The sequence below is a fragment of the Solenopsis invicta genome, chromosome 12 (assembly GCF_016802725.1).
Source record: "Solenopsis invicta isolate M01_SB chromosome 12, UNIL_Sinv_3.0, whole genome shotgun sequence".
NCBI classification, from domain to species: Eukaryota; Metazoa; Arthropoda; class Insecta; order Hymenoptera; family Formicidae; genus Solenopsis; species Solenopsis invicta.
In genome coordinates, this window is record NC_052675.1 from 6,402,754 (window position 1) to 6,424,432 (window position 21,679).

Consider the following 21,679-nt stretch of genomic DNA (forward strand, 5'->3'; position numbering starts at 1 on the left):
TTTTATGCCTCTACCGATATTCCGTCTATTTCTGCTTCTTTGTTGATCTTCATTTCCTTCAAAATTTTATTCCTTTATTTTTGCTACTTCTATCTTCTTTTACTTGCTGGTTTTCTATCTTCCTTTTTTTCGTTATTAATATCATTCTTGTGTCAGAACATTTAACAGATCCATAAAGTACTTCCTCCATTCTTTTTTCTTAATCTTTCTTTTCTTATTTTCTTCCTATCCTCTTTTCTCATTTATATACTTCCACACATTGCTCTCCTTTCATTCTCGGTTCCTCTTTTTTTCTCTCTTTTCATTTTGCTTCTTTTCTAACGGTTTTTTGAAATTGTTTTTTTCTTCCACGAAATACTATTTTTCCTTTTTTCATTCATTTTCTTTATTTCTTTTTTTTTCTTGTATAACTTCTATCTTAACAATCCTTATGACTAACAAGAGGAGGGTATAATTTAGATCACCGATTTTGCTGAAACGTGCGCATTGCAGATATGTAGTATTAGTATAGAAATAACAAATACTATTCGTAGACGATGCATTATTTAACCATTGCCGAGAACGTGGTTTGAATTTTACCCTATTTTTTAGTCAATTATTAGTATTATGTACCAACCTTCATCTTTTATTCATTTTAATAAATTTCTTCCACCATTACCTATTATCTTATCTTTACTTTATCTTTCTACATCTTTTCTACATGTCTATGCCTCCTAATTCACTTATTCTTATGTTGAAATCTCCGCCTTATCAATTTTCCTTCCTTTTCTTTACCTATAAACTCATTAATTCTGTTATTGCAGTTTTATTTATTAAAAATAATATCATTAATTTTTTTAAGCTCTAACCATTTGGATTGGAATAAGAAGATTCCTAAATAAAAATACAAAGATACTACTACATGTGTTTTGCAAGAAAAGGATTTAGCTGAATAAGGAGTGTCGAATTCCTTCTCCCTCTCCTTCAATGGATTTGTCTGAAATTTGACCCATTTTTTTGTCATTAAAAGAAACTGAGTTTCCCAAATTTTCAAGTCCCGGGCTCCTTTCTGTCGTCTATAACCTTGAAAAAAATGTTTTTTTAGTAAATAATTTTTTTTTGCAAGTTTTTAATGAATCGATTTAAAATTTTAATTGGTGATAGATATTATTCAGATACATAATCACAAATTTTTGTTATTTATTTTGTCTGAAAATTCTAATTTTATAAGCCGAAAAAAGATTTTTTAAATTATAATATTTTGGCTCCACCAACCAACATATTTCAATAGGTTTCTACAATGCCATTCTAACAAACATGAAGTTACCGCTATATTAATGTTAATTGTAATTTCCCACTCAGCAATGTTACATAACACACTCGATATATAACATTTACATTGTTAAGTGGGAAATTACAAGCCGAAAAAAGATTTCAACATTTACTAATGATGACTTTGTATTTGCTAGGAATGCTTTCAGTGCATAAAATCTTTTTTTCCTTTCAATAGATAATATCTAGCTTGGGGAATATCAAACATTTATAGTTTAAATCAAATCCAGCTTTTAAAACAAGGGAAATTATTTATTTGCTGTCTGCAATCTCATTATGAAATAATTTTTCAACAATTTTAAAAATTATTTGATGTGTAATACAAAATCAATATTACAAAAAGAGAATATTTTATATAAAGAAGGATGATTTATTTTTAAAAATACAAACAAGAAACGAGCTTAATTTTATTTATTTATTTGTTATTTAATTTTTAAAATATGTTGAATTTGTAACTGTGCAGTGCCTGAATGTGAGCCTTTCAACCAAAATTGATGTTCTGAAACCTTTGTCTTTTTACAACGTACCATAAGACCTTTACATAAAGAATATGATTTGACACACATTTTGTAATAATCTGATGACTTTTGGATAATTCGAAGCGAACAGTACAGTAACTAACTATTTCTGCATTACTTGTAATTAGCTACATAGTATCTATTTTGATATATTATATGGTAAAGACGAACATTATGCAATTTTGTTACAAATCTTGAAATTTGTTTGTACAACGAAGAAGAACAATAATTACAAGTTGAAATGTTTGTTATATCCAATTAGTATAATGGATCAAAAAGGAATATATGATAATATGGGCCATTACAAAAATAAAGTTAAAAATTCGTTTTGTTTAAAAAATAATATTTTATTACAAATTTATATATTTTTAACTTTTTTTTATTGTTTAGAATTTTCCTATATTCAGAAATTTGAAATATTTTATTCTTGTTTAATATTAATTAATAAGGATAAAATTATATCTATAACGTTTCTGAACGTCGCTCTGAGTATTAAAATGCTATGCTATTTTTTAACTTTATATAACTCAAAATGTTTACAGCCAAATAAAAAGTTTACACTCGAATGTACATATGTATAATACATTTGTGTTATAATACGCTCGAATTTAAAAAGAATGAGGAAGTATGTGATTATATGTTAAAATGTACTTTAAAAAAATTTTGAAATGCTTTAAAGTAAAAATGCTTTATAACAATTGTCTACTATTATGTATTGGCATATTAACGACACTGCATAATGGCATGCTGTTAACTAAATGATTCCCAAAATAATTATTAGAATTCGTTACCTAATAACGGAGACAATACAAGTAGCCACAATACTTATACGACCCATAATATCATCTTCCTTATAAATGATGAAAATATAGTTAAAACACTAATCGCGAAAAATAGTATTCTTATTTTTACATAAAACTCTTTGTATAAGTATTAACATTAACGGATTTATCAAAATTACCAATAAATTAACATTTTACTGTAATTTTATCATAAGTAATTGTTACATTGAATCTGATAATAATTTTACATTTTTATAGCTAAAATATTTATATCAGAAAGTCGGGAGATTTAGGTTTGATCCATAGTTGAGGCATTTTTTTGCAATAAATTCTTTATAGTATTTGAGGGAAAGAGATTCTTATTGGCATTTTAGGATTATGTGGTCGTAAATTTTATGAATCAATATTTGCGTGTAACCAGTTACAATTTATTAAAATAAGTTAACGAGAAGTTGGAAATTCAAAGTCTTGTTTGAAGTCTATTAGAAATACGACTGATCACAGTTCGCTCAGTTTGTCTAAATAAAATGCGTCTGATAATGATTATTCTAAAACGCTATGAGAAAACGTCTATTTGCGTTTGTGGCAGTGGACCGACTGACTAATTTCCTATCATCTTGATCGGTTTACAAGATTCTCCTTCGAGATTGCTATTACTGTTCACAATATTTTGGTACGTTGCAGTTATTTTCCATTTATTTTCTATTACTTTGGGTGATACCGGATTAATAATTTTATAAATTTTTATTTTTAACAACGATTATACGTATTTTTGACTACCCAACTATAATTATAAAAACAAAACTAGTCTGCGCTTCGATATTGTATTTGGAAGAGCATTATATAATCGATCCCGAGAAATTAAAAAAAGGTATTCAGATACGCTCGAAATATGTACAAAAGAAACTTACAAGGAAACACAGGGAAGTGTCAGCCTCAGATTAAAACGAGCTTTTAATATGTTGTAGTACAGATAAAAATAAGAAACACGTATATTTTTATATGTGCCCACACGCACTTTAAGGGGGTGAAACATCCCTTTGAAGAAAATCGTTTTTCTTCTTTCGAAGCGTATACCGTCGAAACTATAAGAGATAGAAAAAAATGTTTTAACTAAAAGTTGAATGGCTCGAAGAGTAATTTATAACAGCGGAAAAAAAATTTTTAAAAAATTTTTTTTATTACTTTTTCCCACCACTTACTTATTTTTTTCAAAATTTTTATTTTTTTTATAAGCAAAATAAAGCTTATATTATTACGAATTTAACGGTATATGATAAAGTTACGATACAACATTCTCATTTTCTAAAAATAATTAAAAACCTTTATACGCACGGTACGCGCACCCGTCCGCGCGTTTGTGCGCTACGGAAGTGACTCTCTCCGATTTCGACGTGCCTTTAACATGTTGTACAGATTAAAATAAGGGACACGTATTTTTTTACACGTGCCCTAAAACACTTTTAAGGCTGAAACACCCTTTTGAAGAAAATCGGGTTTTTTCTTTCGAAGCGTGTATCGTCGAAATTATAAGAGATAGAGAAAAATGTTCTCAATGAAAGTTGAATGCATATTTTCTCGCATAAGATGACAAAAACATTTCGAGGACAGTCTGTATCTAACATGAAAACGCAGACATCAAGAAAAATATTTACTACAAAATAAAACGACACTACACTGAAGAATAATAACAATTACGGTGTTGTAAGACATTAATTTCTTGCTTAGAAAATAACATGTAATTAATATAAGTTAAACATTTATCTACTGGTCTACATGATTCGACTAGAATATTTGTTCCTTCAACATTTTGCAGATAAGGAGACTTGGATTACAAAAAATTATTACTCACACATTCCATACCTTCACTATTTAACGCCAGCTCATCAACTAACAACAAGAGAACTAACATGAAACTAATTAAAAAATTAGTTAGAAATTTCATCTTTTAAATTGTATTTATACAATTCAATTAATGTGTTTATTAAATTCAAATAGTGTAGAAATATGCATAACCACGCTACTGGCGCATGCACTTTGGGTCATTTTCTTACATACTTTCTTACATACGTAACTCTTGAATCTATACATGTCAATACTGCCGAAACGTTCTATTTCAAGATTGGAAATTATACTTTAGAGTTTAATCTTCCACGTTTCGACACTATTGATATGTCTGCATTACAGATTCTATTTATATACTGATATGTCTAGTCGTGAAAATATTTTCCTCGATAATGCAATTTTGAGGAAACTGCACATTTACATAACAATTGAATGTGTTCATTATATTCGAATTGCATTATTCATCTGAGCTTTGCTTTTGCAAGTCAGAACCTGAGGATTGGAACTAATTGTGATTAATGCGTGTGTGTGTGCCTGTGTCTGTGTGTGTGTGTCTATGTGTGTGTGTGTCTTTGCGTGTGTGCGTGCGTGTGTGTGTGTGCGTGTGTGTGCGCGCGCGCGTGTGTGTTAATTGCTATTACGTTGTCTTTTATTTAATGCGACAAAAATGTATTAGTCAATTCAGTATATATTGAATTCAATTTGTCAAGCAAATGTAGAACAATTATTAAAGTCAATTTTCTTATCACGTGCACTTTGGATCATTTCTTATCTTGAAATAGAATGTTTACGTGTCGGCAGTATTGACATGTATAAATTCAAGAGTTACGTTAATGTTTTTCTTGATGTCTGCGTTTTCATGTTAAACACCTACGAGATCCGATAGCGCACGTTGCAATAGCCCACCAACCAATCATCTTGACTTATCTAACTCAACCAACGGAAAAACTCTAGTCATCGACCGCTGTGAGTGGTGATGTGCTATCGGAATCCACCCGTTAGACACAGACTGTCCTCGAAATGTTTTTGTCATCTTATGCGAGAAAAACATGTATTCAACTTTCATTGAGAATATTTTTCTCTATCTCTCATAATTTCCACGATACACGCTTCGAAAGAAAAAAACCTGATTTTCTTCAAAAGGGTGTTTTACCCTTAAAAGTGTTTTAGGGCACTTGTAAAAAAATACGTGTCCCTTATTTTAATCTGTACAACATATTAAAGGCACGTCGAAATCGGAGGGAATCACTTCCGTAGCGCACGAACGCGCGGACGGATGCGCGTACCATGCGTATAGAGAGGTTTTTAATTATTTTTAGAAAATGGGAATGTTGTATCGTAACTTTATCATATACCGTTGAATTTGTAATAAGATAAGCTTTATTTTGCTTATAAAAAAAAATAAAAATTTTGAAAAAAATAAGTAATGGGGAAAAGTAATAAAAAAAATAAAAAAAAAATTTTTTTGCTGTTATAAATTACTCTTTGAGCCATTTAACTTTTATATAAAACATTTTTTTTTATTGTTTATAATTTCGACGGTATACGCTTTAAAAAAAAAAAAAACCGATTCTCTTCAAAGGAGTGTTTCACCTCCTTAAAGTGCGTATGGGCATGTATAAAGAAATACGTGTCCCTTATTTTTATCTGTACTATAACATACTAAAAGCTCGTTTAAATCTGAGGCGGACACTTCCCTGTGTTTTCTTGTCAGTTTAAATACCCACTACGTGATCAACCGATCCTAACCGGTATGTGCGTATGCGTGTGCGTGCGTGTACGTATAATGTTTTTGTCGTTTTTTCGTGTATCACTGCGTGTTAACTCAAGCTGTAACGAACTCTTTTCGAACGTTTAATTTTGTGATCGCCACAATATCATTGCCATAATAGATGTTAGATTAAACATCATTATTAATAAATCGTTTATCAACTTAATATTATATCATTTTTGTTTAACTTAGAACTGTGTTTTAAGATCGAAAATTTATTTAGCGCACAGTTTGACTAATTTGAATATCTGTATAAAATCATACAAGCAATATTCACACAAAGATTTAGCTGTGACTGAATAAAGCTTATTTTTAATTGTGTTTTTACATATACCAGTTTATATTCTATTATAATATAAGGGAGAGTGGGCTAAATCAGACCGTGTTCCAAATTGAATCTTTTTAATTTAAATGAATATGATTAAGCACATTGCGTGCCATTTAGAATCTAAAGATTATATTTCTTTATAAGACACCGAACATGTGACAGCAGTTTAACAGTTCTCTGTCATAACATTTATAAAATAGTTGCGAATATATACTTTCAGCCATTGTGCAAAAATTAAAAAAAAATTCCTGTAAATCATTATTTAAAAAGTGTTAAAATTTTGAAAGGTAATTGATTTAAGATAATTAAAGAGTGTAGAATTCTAAAATATCGAATGTTTTGTGATCATTCTGCGATTTATGGTAAAATTTGTTCCAAAGTTTGAAAGTACTCGTATTCAAATCGGACTTTTACATCAAAATTATAACTTGATCGTAGCACTGGTGATCAGCTGCCCAAATCTCATCCTAGAAATGTTAAATTAATAAAATATGAGTCGTGGGGGAATAATTGAAGTCACTGGGAATAATTGAATTGTATTGATTTCAACTCTAATTATATAATAATATCAATGTCCGGAAAACGTCTAACTGTACGAGTATAAATTGTCATTAATTTTTTTAAATACAATTTTTATTTTTAACTGTCAAATTGCTTGTTTTTACTCAACATTATAAATATATTTTAAAATTTTTTTAAATTTTATTGAACAGTCGTTAAAATAAATGTCCGATTTAGGCCAAGGGATAGTCCAATTTGGAATCATTACTCTGGGAAAAAAATTAGACTGGAGAGAGCGTTTTCTCATTATAATTCCATTATAGCATTTTCTATTATAGATCAACATAGATGAGAAATACGTCAAAATGATCTTAAGCAAATATGAAGGGAATTAAATTATCTTTTCAACAGCACGATTTTATGACTGAACTTTATTTGTCCTTTATAGAGAGCAAAAACTGTAAATAGGTTGGACTTACTCTACTCTCCCCTATTGATTCATATTTAAAATTGATTCTTTTGTCTTCTTTAAATATAATACTTTATACAATTGCGTCGGTATTTAAGTTGACGTCGTGAATTTTACTCAATAAGAGGATTATGAATTTAATAGGTACAAGTGCAGTTTGTGCTTTCAATATGAATTAATTTGTTAAAGCTTTATAAGAATATTGATTATATCATGATACCTAATAGCAACAAAATCAATAAACTATTTATAATTTATTTTATTTAAATTAAATGGATGCTATTAGATGTATGCCAAAGTTTTTCAGTCTTTTTCAAGCTTTTAATGTAATTATTTTAAATTTAAATATTTTCCAGTTGTTTTGTGTTTTTATAAGATTGATATTTAATTTTTTAAAACACTATTTACTGTGATTTGATAGTGCACATAAACATGTTAAAAATTAAAAATAACAGTTGATACAATGAGCAACGAGAAACTATTTTTGACACTGCATTCGATATGAATTCTAGCAAAAAAATGTTCTGCAAAAGCATGTGAATCCATTTGCTCTGTTTTTGGAGAAAATATTGTGTCTATCAATACGTGCAAATATTGATTTTATCGCTCTAAAGATGGCGAGTGATTGTCCGCGCTCTGGAACATCACAAAAGTTTGAGACCGACAATTTAAAAGCGTTATTGAATGAGAATTTGTCCCACTACTTGTAGAACAACTCGGAGTTAACCAAGCAACAGTTTCAAGGTAACTTCATAAAACGGGAAAAATTCAAAAGCTCAAAAAAATAGGCAAAACTTGAATTATCGCAAAATATATTATTCGTCACTTGAGTAATTGTTTTCCGCAAAAACATTTTTTGCGAGAAATTGTTACTAGCAATGAAAGGTAGATTATGTATGATAATTTTAAACGTAGACATTTATAAATAGACTCTGAACAATCTTTGACATCAGTGGCAAAATCAAATATTCACAGCAAAATGCACAAAAGGAATACTTTTGGGGTTTTTGGTTGGATACGAAAGATGTATTTTATTACAAGCTCCTTTAGCCGAGTAAAACAATTCATGCTAAACACAATCATTGGTTGAATAATTTGATTGAAGTTTGAAAAAAAGGCTATTGGGCAAGGAAGTTGGAAAGTCATTTTGCTGCACGACGCTAAAACGCACGTTACTCAAATCACTCAACAAACTATTAACTTAGGCTAAGAAGTTCTTCTGCACACGTTGTACTCTGCTGATTTGGGGTTTTAGGATTATCATTTATTCGGATTATCCGGTTGATGCAACACTCCTTTGCAGGACAACGCTTTCAAGATCTGGCAGAAATATGAAAATAGCATGATTCATCAAACCAATATCTGCCTTTTACGGAGGAATCCGACAATTGCCCGAAAGGTGGCAGAATGGAGGAAAATATTTTTCAAATTGATTTATAGTTACTGTATTATATGAAAAAAATTTGGAAAAAAAACTACTGAAACTTCTGCATACTTAATAATTGATATTCACATAAATAACATAGATTAAATATATTGTTATGAAATATATTGTTATGACTTTCGCAGAAATAACGAAACGTTTTATGAAAGAAGATATTTAATTCGTAACTTAACAAAGTAACACTTGATACACAAAATGTAAATTTGTAAATTAGAACTGCTCGTGAAATATCCGTTCAGTTTCAAAGCTTGATCCAAATACGATGTCTTGTAGATTAACGCCGTCAGAGAAACTATCTTCTTTTCTGCCGACCGTTCCATATCGATCATCCACAGCTGGACGCAATATCGATTAACTTTAGCTGACTAGTAGGATGCGAAGGTCGAAGAACGTAACAGTATAAAACTAATAATGCGTTTTATAACTCTTAATTTTAACACTTTAATAGGCGATAAAACTACAAATTAATTCTTTAACATTAAAAGTCGAAAAAATTGCATTTTTTTAAACACGATTTTAAAAACCGATCTACTATATCGCTAATTTTGTTAGGTAGTCAGATTCTTTATAATAAGAATTAGATTGATTCTAAAATAGCACAAAGGAGGATATATGAAAATGGTCAAAGTTGATCCCGAGCAGAAAACCTAAAAAAAAAAAAAAATTAATTTTACACTATTTTTTTCTAATGAAAGAGAAAAATAATATTTATAATGTCGGGAAATGCGGAGAAAATTGTTGATAACAATAAAATATACAAAATACATAATGCATTATGTGTTTCGATTTTCTTTATTTCTATATGATCAGATTAATATATATTTGAACATATACATTTACGCTTATTTTCAGATACATTTTGTATACAAACTTATATATACAACATCTTAAATACGTACCCCCTACTAGCCAATGTAAGGTCACTCGAGCAAAATTTCTCGCATTGCGTACGCCGGTACAGTACATGGTACATGTGCCTATATCCCGCCTCAAAAACTTTTTTGGTAGAGAAATATGGCGCCACAATAGCGCTTTTTATTTCAATAGTTATGTCGGTGTGAAAAATTCACAATGTACAACTGAGCCCAGCTTGGCTGGTGAAGGTGCTAAAATTGGAAGTAAATAATTTTTTATTTTTTTATAATATTGCATTTTATTAATATATTTGCACAATATTTCTAGCTTTTAACTTTTTATTGATAAAAGTATTTGATTTTTGTGTTATAGAAATATTGCATTAATATACAGGCTGATTCAGAATAATCTTATGTCCTTGAAGAGGCATATTTCTGAGGTTATTCTGAAACAACTTTTTCTTTGGCAAAAATTTGTCCGAAGCGTAGTTTTTAAATAATAAAAAGAAATAGTTATCCAATAACCGGGCGCGTATAGCAGTGAAGGAGGGCCGGCGCAACTCACCGTTTGATACGGGCGATTGCGTGAGGTGATTGCAGTAATAAGCTGACAGCTAGAACACTGCTTTCTCTTCTTTTCCCCTCTCTCTCATACTTTCTCTCCCGCTTTTTCAAAGCCTCTATTCCATTCTCATTCTTATTCTTTTTTTATTTATTTATCAATTCATACACTAACACTGAAATAATGCTAGAATTAAAAACGATATTTAATTATTTGACGTCTTGCTTTTAATAATTCTGTACGTGTAAAAAATAGTTTTTTTTAGTCAAAAATACCATATTTAAAATGCGTGATTGAAAAATAAAAATACAGAGTGAGAGAGAAAGAGACGAGTCCCGATCCAATTTGAACGTGTATACTCACTTATCATCCTGCACAGCAATCAGCCTTTATCTTCACGAAGACAAAATAGCCATATTATCGAGATTTTTTTCTTTTCTTCTTAAATCACATCATTTGTTACATACACTGCAATCATTCTTGATCGAAAAATACTAACGCATCACTTTATACAAATCACTATCGTCAATTACTATTAATCACTATTAATCACGCGTGAGAATTACTCAAAAAATGAAACACGTGCATGTGACCGTGATCTTGAAGATTTCAAGGTCATTCCGGTTTTTGACGGCTGAAAGATTGAGTTTGATATGAGACAAGAGACAGTCGCTCAGAAAACGTGAGTCGTGAACGCGCCGTGAGTGCAACGTTTGGGGGCTCGTCCGGGATGACCGTGAAATCTTCGAGTTCATGGTCACAGGCGCAACAGTATTTTTAATTTTAATTATGGAAATATGGAAAAAGAGCAAACAATATGGAAAAAGAATTAAACTAATCGAATTGGAGTACGAACTGCTCCCCCATCCACCGTATTCTCCAGATTTGGCCTCTAGCGATTTTTTCCTGTTTCTCAACATGAAAAAATGGCTCGCAGAGAAGAAATTCACGTCGAATACGGAGTAGATGCCTATTTCACAGAGTTTAAAAAATCATATTTTTTAGAGGGCATTAAAAAGTTACACCACCATTAGGAAAAGTGCATCAAAGTGAAAGGGGACTATGTTGAGAAATAAATCAAAATTTTTCCGAAATATTGCATTTTTATTTCAAATCCTACTACTTACTAAACCACCCTCGTACTTGTTAATGTCATTTATTATTAAATTGATTATCAATTTAATATCGTAATATTAGTATTCCTATTCAACTAGTAACTGTGTTTCAAGACTGAAAATTTATTCTGCACTCAAATTTTTATAAACTTAAAAATGTATATAAAGTCACACAAGAAATATTAGCATTAATCATTTATAACTGATAAGACACTTTATTTAATTGTGCTTTTACATATAGGTTTATATTTTCTATTATTATGATTAAAAAATGTAATTTTTATTAAAATTGATTTTATTGTGAAATTTTATCAAAATTTGCAAAATAATAATTAGTAAACAAATACTTTGTACATAATTATATATAAAAAAGAAACTTGCATTTTACTTGACTTTCGTTTGATTTGATTTTCTACTTAGGTGTTTATAATTATCCCGTTTTTTCCTATATACAAAGAAACTAAGCATCGCAGAAAATATCGATGTTTATTAATCCAATCTTGGATATTGCATTTTAAATTTATGTTGGAAATACAGCAGAACTCTGTATAACGCGGTATTCTTATAACGCGAATTAAAAATTACACTACTGTTCTCATAACGCGATTAAAAGAAGAATATCTATTAAATTCTAATATGTTTAAAACGAAATAAATTGTATATTACTTTCTGTAATATTAAAAAAAAAGTATTTATTTAATTCTAACTTTTTGCACTTTTGGTTTCGAATAACGCGAGATTCTTATAACGCGGAACGTATCTCTTGCGTTATAGGAGGTCCTACTGTACTATTACTAATACATAAGCATTTAAGGTCGAACGATTGACTAGAACGATGTGAGGCTTTACACATAACAATAAGAGTTTTAATTTTATTTTAATTTGGTAAATGGCTCCAAAAAGGTAGAAAATAACGGTGTAAAAATCGTTTAAATTGCTTTGCATATTGCTGCAAATGTTTTTAATGATGGCTTTCAAAATATTTTTCCAATAATATGAGCTTGAAATTAGAGCCTCAAAATATAAAAATAAAATTATTTAAATAACTACATACTTTGAGGACAAGATTTAAGAGATCTGAAAATGATAAATATTAATTTACACGTACTTTAATAAATAAAATAAAAAGCATAATATACTATATGAAGTGTGGCAGAAAAGTAATGAGACTGATTTTTTTTCAAACAATTTTATTTTATTTTTATACATCAATGTTATCCTCCTCAAAGTAGTTCTCTTGGGCAGCTATACATCGGCGGAGGCGTTGTTTCGAGTCTTCGTAGCACTGCTGGAAGGCTTCAAATGAAATCACCTTCAGCTCCTCGGTTACGCTCCTTTGGACCCAGATTTCTTTAGTCGTGTTATCACTGGTGATAAATCATGGATTTTTGAATATGAATCCCAAAACAAAACGTCAAAGTGAAGAGTGGTACACTGACAAATCTTCTCGACCACAGAAAGCTTGAATAAGCAAGTCAAAAATCAAGTGCATGCTCATTTATTTTTTAAACAGTAGGGGGATCGTTCACAGAGAATTTGTACCTCCAGGACAAACTGTTAACCAAGTTTTTAAAAAAAAGTTCTTGAAAGATTCAGAAAAAGAGTGAATCGCGTCAGATTGGACATTGTGGACACTTGGACGCTCTACCATAACAACGCTTCCTGCCACACGACCATTTCCATCAACGAGTTTTTGATAAAAAAAGAGATTTCTGTGGTTCCCAGTTCCCCTATCCACGGATCACAGTCCGTGTGACTTTTTTTTTGTTTCCCAAGATCAAAAACCACTTAAAAGAACGTCATCTTGGTACTATTGATAACATCCAAAAAAGCGTAACCGAGGAACTGAAGGCGATTCCAGTTGAGGCCTTCCAGCAATGCTACGAAGACTCGAAACAACACCTCCGCCGATGTATAACTGCCCAAGGGAACTACTTTGAGGGAGATGTATAAAACATTGATGTATAAAAATAAAATAAAATTATTGCAAAAAAAGGCAGTCTCATTACTTTTCTACCACACCTTGTATATATAGTAATGTACTTATTATAATATTATAATATTTTAATAATATTACATATTATAATAAATAAAATAAAAATAATTTTAAAAAACCAAAATATAAAACACAAACAAAATGGGATAGTAATCATTTTTATTGTTAGTTTTGGATTAGATAAAGAGTAATTTAAAAAAATTTTACATTTCTTTATTAACACTCTTACTAACCAATGTAATTTGTTCTTCCTCACTAGCCAACATTGGATCACTCGTGTTTTACGTTTTTATTAAAGGATACACCGTAATAAGATGGTTTTCAACCATAATTTTACTTAGTTTCAACTTTTTAGTTTACAATTAAAAAGTGAAATAGCAATAACAATTTATAAAACTATATAATTTTGGCAAATAGATGAACAAAGTTACGATAAATGCAGGGTAATTTTTGAAAAATCATAACTTTCTTAAAAATTATCATAGAGAACTGATTCAAAAAAGAAATTAAAGCTAAAGAATCATATTTTTATGAAAAAAAAACGTTCCATTGGATCCATAATTTAATGTCAATTTTGCAATATAAAGCATGCTTATTTTTATGATATAAAATTATTAGATAATGGGATTTTCAATAAATGTAGCTTCAGTTCTGTGGGTTTAATGAGTTCTACAAATTTAGTGTTGAAAAGTAAAAATTATATCTTTATTTTATGTTTATTGAAACTATATATATATATATATATATATATATACATGTATATATATACATATGTATATGTATATATATATATATACATACATACATATATATATATATATATATACATATGTATATGTATATATATACATATATATACATATATATATACATATATATATATGGTATTCTAAATTGTTTATTTTTAAATGATTAGATGAAGTGGCAACAGCACTTTGAATATAGTTTTCTTAAATATTTCATACTTTTAGATTGACATAAAGCTCATCGATTTATCATCTTTCTATTGTTGAAGTCGTAAAGTACATTATTTTTACATTCTTCTATTTTATTAAAGTAAATTTAATGTAATGTAACAAATATAAATTTAATTATGATCAAGCTTGGGTAATAATTAGTTAAAAGCTGAAATAATAAAATTAAAAGATTGACAACTTTTAACTTAACTTATTTTTTAAGTTGAAAATTGATCTATGTAAAAAAAATCAAATATCACATCTTACATATACTAAAATCAATATTTCTTTGTTACTTCATGTAAATTTAATTTATAAATATGATATACAAGGTGTTCATTAATGGTTGTTCCCACGTTTTACTATAGGAGCACGCATTTGTTATTTCTAATATAATATGTTAAAAATACATAGCCGCCGGTAAATCATGCTTGTATGGTAAAAAGTGCGTATAACCATTAATGAACATCTTGTATATACATATATACATGCGCGCGCGCACACACACACACACACAAATATGATGTATGTATATATGTATATGATCCATTTTATATTTGTTTTATTTAGTAGTTTAATTTAAGAAAAATACATTATTTTAATATATTTTAAATATGTAAATAATGCTTTTCTAAATTAACTTTTAATGTAACTAAATTAATTTTATATATTAACTTTAATTTAATTTAGTTAAAAGAAATATTCACTTACTCAATCCTAAATGTAATATATTAATGAACCACTTACCTATTTAAAGATTTATAATGAATTGTTATCAATAAAACGTAAGAATAAATTTATTTATTATCAATAATTAACATTTAGCAGAGTTAAGTGAGTCAGGCAAACACGGCCAGTTGGTAATGTCAAAATAAAAATAAGCAATTTAATAAACAAGAGTAATATTTATACAACATATTTATACAGCATACAACAGAAGTTTCAACCTTTTACATGAAATTTATCTTCAGAATCTCTTGATGTCATAATTTTAAACTAATAACAAATTATATTATACTATACAACCAATTATACAAAGAAAAAAAGGCGGAATCTTTTTAAAGATAAGCCTGAAGAACATGCGCAGAGATTATAAGATATATACATCGCATCTAAGCAATTTGGTGACATGTATTGTTAGGGGTAACATAATTGTAATTTGTTATTAGTTAATAACAAGGGACACTGAAGATAACTTTAATATAAAAGGTCGAAATGTCTATCTGCATCTATAATTCAAAGTTGGACGCGTTTTACTTAACATGCGCAACGCTTATGGAGTGATTTCATTCTTGTTGTTTTCTAAATATTAAACAAGAATAAATAATGCTCGCGATTGTTGCGAGCATTAAGTAAAGGTGTAATTGAGAATTATAGATATAATTGAGGACAACGTATTCTCTGTTTTGATTATCATTGAAAATGCTAAGGTTTTTCTCTATGTTAATGAGTTAATACATTGATTAACATTGTATTAATTTATTAACATAGAGTAAAATTACAGATTTTTTAATGACCATGAGTAATAGCCTAGTATTTGTTTTATGATTACATATATAATATGTATGCAATAAATAATTTATTGTTAAAAATAAATTTTTTTTCTTTAAAAACCATTATAATCAGAACATTATTAATTCTCGTATAAAATCTCCGTAAGTCAAATTTTCATAATTACCTCTTTTTTTTACTCGATTACAACTTTGATAAGTCTAAATCTCTATAATTCGAAGATTTTAGCTTTTTTCTTGAGATTTTACTGTATCAAATAGGAGTCTATTACTTTATTTCTGTAATTATTTTAAATTTATTTATTTTATTTAGATTGTATGTATATATTACAGAATAATCAGCAACATAGTGACTTTATTGAAATGTGTCGCACGGACGGCATTTGTGATATTAAACAACGTCTATTGCATACCTACTTATGTAGTATGGATGATGTTATTGTTTCCTGTAAAAATATATCAACCTCAAGTTTATTGGCGAATCGAAGGCTTATTTTTCCACTGGTTGTTGGCGATGGTGTCGATGTGGACTTGGTCTGCAGGTTACGACAGTAAGTACAAATAAATGAGACTGCAAATTGGACAAGAATAGTTGTTAATTTAAGGAGAATAAACGTTTTGTTTGACAGTAATAGAGCAAGGTGATGACATACAGAAGATTATTAGTGAAAAAACGTTAGTTATAGCGAATCATCAGAGCACTGGTGATGTTCCTATATTAATGACAACATTTAACGCCAAACCAAATGTTTTACCTAATTTAATGTGGATAATGGATAGAGTGTTCAAATTTACTAATTTTGGGATAGTTTCTATACTACATCAAGATTTTTTCATTGTATCGGTAAGTATAAAGTTTCCCTTTTAGAATGTATGGGAAAGTTGCCAAATATGTACCATTTGAATTGTTTTTTATTATATTTTTCATTTGATGCTGATTTGTACACAAATAAACGTTTGAAATTATAGTTTGATATTTTAGCTTGTTACTACAATGTTTAGCCTTTCACTTTTCTCTTCAAAGATGTGTGATTTACAAAATATATATCACAATTGCGATATTTTTTGAAAGAATATATTATTTATCACATTTTGATTTTTATCTCATATTTTGAATTATGCATAATTTTACATCATAAACTTAATTTTGAAATGTTTAGAGTTAAAAGTAAGCACAGTCGATACCAAATGTGCATTCACAGCATTTCAGTTTTGTGAAATACAGATAATTTTTGTTTTATTGTTTTCTTATTTAAGCATTTAATGAATAAAGATTTGATTACAAGTTCGATTTTAAACTATATTTGCAATTTTATAAATAAAAGTCCAATGTATATCGCGTTGCGATTACAATAGAAAAAAAATGTATACTTCAGATAAATCACAAAATTGTCTCGATCTGTAGGTCTCTTAAATCACCTTTAAAAAAGTATCTAATTTATGAATTAAAATAATAAACATAGGGAGTCATTAATTAATATTTATTTTATTAATAATTTATTTAAAAAAGGATTAAATAATTTATATTTAGTAAATAATAATAATAATAATGATAATAATAAAGAAAAGATAAAGATGTCGAGAAAAGTAACTTAAGTTTATTTTTTAAATGACTTATTTTTATTCATATTTTTTTAGTTCTATTGTTCTTACTTATCAGTTTTTTTAATTAAGAACACTTTTAATTAATGTTTTTTATTGTAATAAAAAAATTTGTGGTGGAGACCATTTAAAGAAAGCTTGAAGATTTTAAGATAAAGTATTCTACAATAAATCTATCATGAAAATATAAAAAATAAGTATAATTAAATATAAAAAATAAGAGTAAAATTGCACGATTAAATTATTATTAGCTATACAAATTGATTAAACGTTAACATCAATAACCTAATTTTCTAAAGTATTGTTAGCTTACAAAATAAGATGTAATCTATTTATGTGACTCATGTTTTTTACTTATTTCAAATTTTTGTCAAATGTTCATATTAAGTAAAAATATATATACGTATTACGTTGCCTAAATTATGTGTGTGTGTGTGTATGTGTGTGTGTGTATGTATATTTTACTTAACATAAACAAATATACATACATGTGCATATGTGTGCGTGCGTGCATGCATATAGAAGGCTTGAGCATACACATGTAAAGCATAAACATTCTACGTGTATGTAATATATTTATAATCTATATTATAGAAGCTTTAAATTTTTGAAATAAGGAACATTATATTTTATTTTTTTATTTTTAATATTATGTACATTTATTTTATTAATATACAATCAGACATTAATAATCTTAAAATTTAATTATCCAATTTATGATAATATACATTGCTTGTATTATCTACATGAAAAAGATGTATGTAAACATAATGTAAATTATACATAAATAATCTACATATGTAATCTTGAAATTTACGACACAACCCTGATATACAGAATATACTGTGTGTATGTGCACGCCTTTGCGCATGTGTAAGCAACATTTGACATAAAATACGATACGCACAGAATTTATTCAATAAATATTTATATTATTATTACTGTTTGTTTTTTATAACGTAATTTAATGTAATAGAACGCGGATTACTTATTACCTTCAGCCATTATATATTAGATACCTGTAGGGACGTAAACGAAGGGATGAAAGTTTAAAACAATTACAAAAGCATCTCAAAGATTCTTATATACCACGAGACAGAAAATGGATGGTACTCTTTCCGGAAGGGGGCTTTCTGTGCAAGAGACGGGAAACTTCACAAAAGTATGCTAAGAAGAATAATCTGCCAATTCTTGAAAATGTGACTCTACCAAGAGTAGGAGCGATGCAGACGATTTTTGATACCCTCGGACCAGCAGAGAGTAGAGATGCAGAAGATCGATACTTGAATAGTCGACCAAGTAAAATTTGTATTTTGTATATTATAAACTATTTTATTAAATTAAGAAGGTTCTCCTTTTCATAACATAATATAAAACGATTAAAATTTAAAAATAAATTTGATTAATATGTTGGAGCATTTAAAAATTTTTTTCACATTTTTTGACTGTACAGTTTTTCTTTATATAACTCTACAATAAAGCATTGAATTTCATGAGAGAGTGCTGAGTAATTTAATTGTAAATAAAATATAAGATCTTTAATAATAATAAAAACCATATTTATAGAAAAAGTAAAGTTTAGAGAACATTTTGCAATTAAGGAAATAAAGATTTATATTATTTTTTTGTATGAGTATATATAAAATGTTTATAAATTATACAATTCTTTTTAAACATAACATGACTAAAGATATATTGTTGCTTACTGTTGCTTACGTTATTACATTTTAATCATTATTATAAATAAACAATTCTTTTTTAACTTTTTCCACATCATTGTTTATTAAAAAATATATAATAAAAATGGAATTATGTAATAAAGATAATATTTTTAAATAATTATTGTTTTTATTATTTAAATTTTATTAAATATTTATTGATTGAAAATGGCACTGCCATAAGATTTTGTGTTAAAACAGATGTAAGATTACTGTCAGATTTATTATAATGATTACTTATAGTAAAATTACGGTAAGATAGAAATTTTGTTAAAATTTATTGTTTTGATAGTTTTGTATGAAAATAAGCTGTATGTTTTTTGTGAATATTACTTGATTTATATTCTCATTAAATGTACTATTGAATTAATGAAATTAATTTCTCATAAACTGTCTTATGATGAGATCTGTTATGAATGATAATTTTTTCTCTGATGATGTATTAAAAAGTAAAAAAGAATTAGAGAACAAGGACTGAAAATTTCAATATTTTTTACACTTTAATTTTTATTAACATTTAAATTTAGCTTTTTATTTTATTACTTAAAGTTATTCTATATTTCCCTTGCAGTAGTGCAATTATAGAAAAGTTATTTTGTTTTGTACGCAATTATAAATTTAAGTGTTTTAGTTTTTTTCTTTATATCAAATTATATTTTTAATTATATACGTCCGTTTAATCGTTAAACATTAAGGTAATAAATGAAGATGCTGTAAGCCTGTAAAGTATGAACAATATAAATTACGATTATACTGCACTTGTCACATCTTTTGTTTTAAAAATTCTAATAAATTTTATTTCAAATTTTATTAGATGTTATGTATTTAGTTTTGTAATTATTACATGTTGTATGTAGTATATTAATATACAGTATTAAAATATTTTATGGAAACTGACAAGGAAACACAGGGAAGTGTCTGCCTCAGATTAAAACGAGCTTTTAATATGTTGTAGTACAGATAAAAATAAGGGACACGTATTTTTTTTATACGTGCCCATACGCACTTTAAGGGGGTGAAACACCCCTTTGAAGAAAATCGGTTTTTTCCTTTTGAAGCATATACTGTCAAAACTATAAGAGATAGAGAAAAATGTTCTTAATGAAAGTTGAATTCATGTTTTTTTCGCATAAGATGACAAAAACCTTTCGAGGACAGTCTGTATCTAACATGAAAACGCAGACATCGAGAAAAACATTTAATACAAAATAAAACGACACTACACTGAAGAATAACAACAATTACAGTGTTGTAAGACATTAATTTCTTATTTAGACAATAATATGTAATTAATATAAATTGAACATTTATTTACTGGTCTACATGATTCGACTAGAATATTTGTTCTCTTCAACATTTTACAGATAAGGAGACTTGGATTACAAAAAATTATTACTCACACATTCCATACCTTCACTACCTAACGCCAGCTTATCAACTAACAACAAGAGAATTAACATAAAGCTAATTAAAAAATTGGTTAGAAATTTCATCTTTTATACTGCATTTATACAATTCAATTAATGTGTTTATTAAATTCAAATAGTGTAGAAATATGCATAACCACGCTACTGGCGCGTGCACTTTGGGTCACTTCCTATCTTGAAATAGAATGTTTACGTCTCGGCAGTATTGATATGTATAGATTCAAGAGTTACGTATGTAAGAAAATGACCCAAAGTGCACGCGCCAGTAGCGTGGATATGCATATTTCTACACTAATCAAATTTAATAAACACATTAATTAAATTGTATAAATGCAGTATAAAAGATGAAATTTTTAACTAATTTTTTAATTAGTTTTATGTTAGTTCTCTTGTTGTTAGTTGATGAGCTGGCGTTAGATAGTGAAGGTATGGAATGTGTGAGTAATAATTTTTTGTAATCCAAGTCTCCTTATCTGTAAAATGTTGAAGAGAACAAATATTCTAGTTGAATCATGTAAATCAGTAAATAAATGTTTAACTTATATTAATTACATATTACTTTCTAAACAAGAAATTAATGTCTTACAACACCGTAATTGTTGTTATTCTTCAGTGTAGTGTCGTTTTATTTTGTAATAAATATTTTTCTTGATGTCTGCGTTTTCATGTTAGACACAGACTGTCCTCAAAATGTTTTTGTCATTTTAAAAAAACATGCATTCAACTTTCATTGAGAACATTTTTCTCTATTTCTTATAGTTTCGACGATACACGCTTCAAAAGAAAAAACCCGATTTTCTTCAAAGGGGTGTTTCACTCTTAAAAGTGTATTAGGGCACGTGTAAAAAAATACGTCTTTTATTTTAATCTGTATAACATATTAAAGGCACGTCGAAATCGGAGGGCGTCATTTCCATAGCGCACAAACGCGCGAACGGGTGCGCGTACCGTGTGTATAGAAAAGTTTTT

The 21,679-nt window shown here is 28.1% G+C and overlaps 1 protein-coding gene and 1 long non-coding RNA gene across 2 annotated transcripts in view; one reads left to right on the forward strand and one right to left on the reverse strand.

The window, feature by feature from the left end:
• Positions 1-21,679, forward strand: part of LOC105208043 (acyl-CoA:lysophosphatidylglycerol acyltransferase 1) — a 70,318-nt gene that overhangs the window by 46,109 nt on the left and 2,530 nt on the right. The window contains exons 2-4 of the mRNA XM_026139056.2: positions 16,297-16,514; positions 16,593-16,807; positions 18,591-18,864. Coding sequence (XP_025994841.1) covers positions 16,297-16,514; positions 16,593-16,807; positions 18,591-18,864 — 707 coding nt within the window. The remainder of the gene's footprint in view (positions 1-16,296; positions 16,515-16,592; positions 16,808-18,590; positions 18,865-21,679) is intronic.
• LOC120359213 lies at positions 9,108-10,643 on the reverse strand. Its single transcript, XR_005576045.1, has 2 exons — positions 9,869-10,643; positions 9,108-9,616 (listed from the first exon to the last, which is right to left on the reverse strand). It is a non-coding gene; the product is annotated as an uncharacterized LOC120359213 (long non-coding RNA).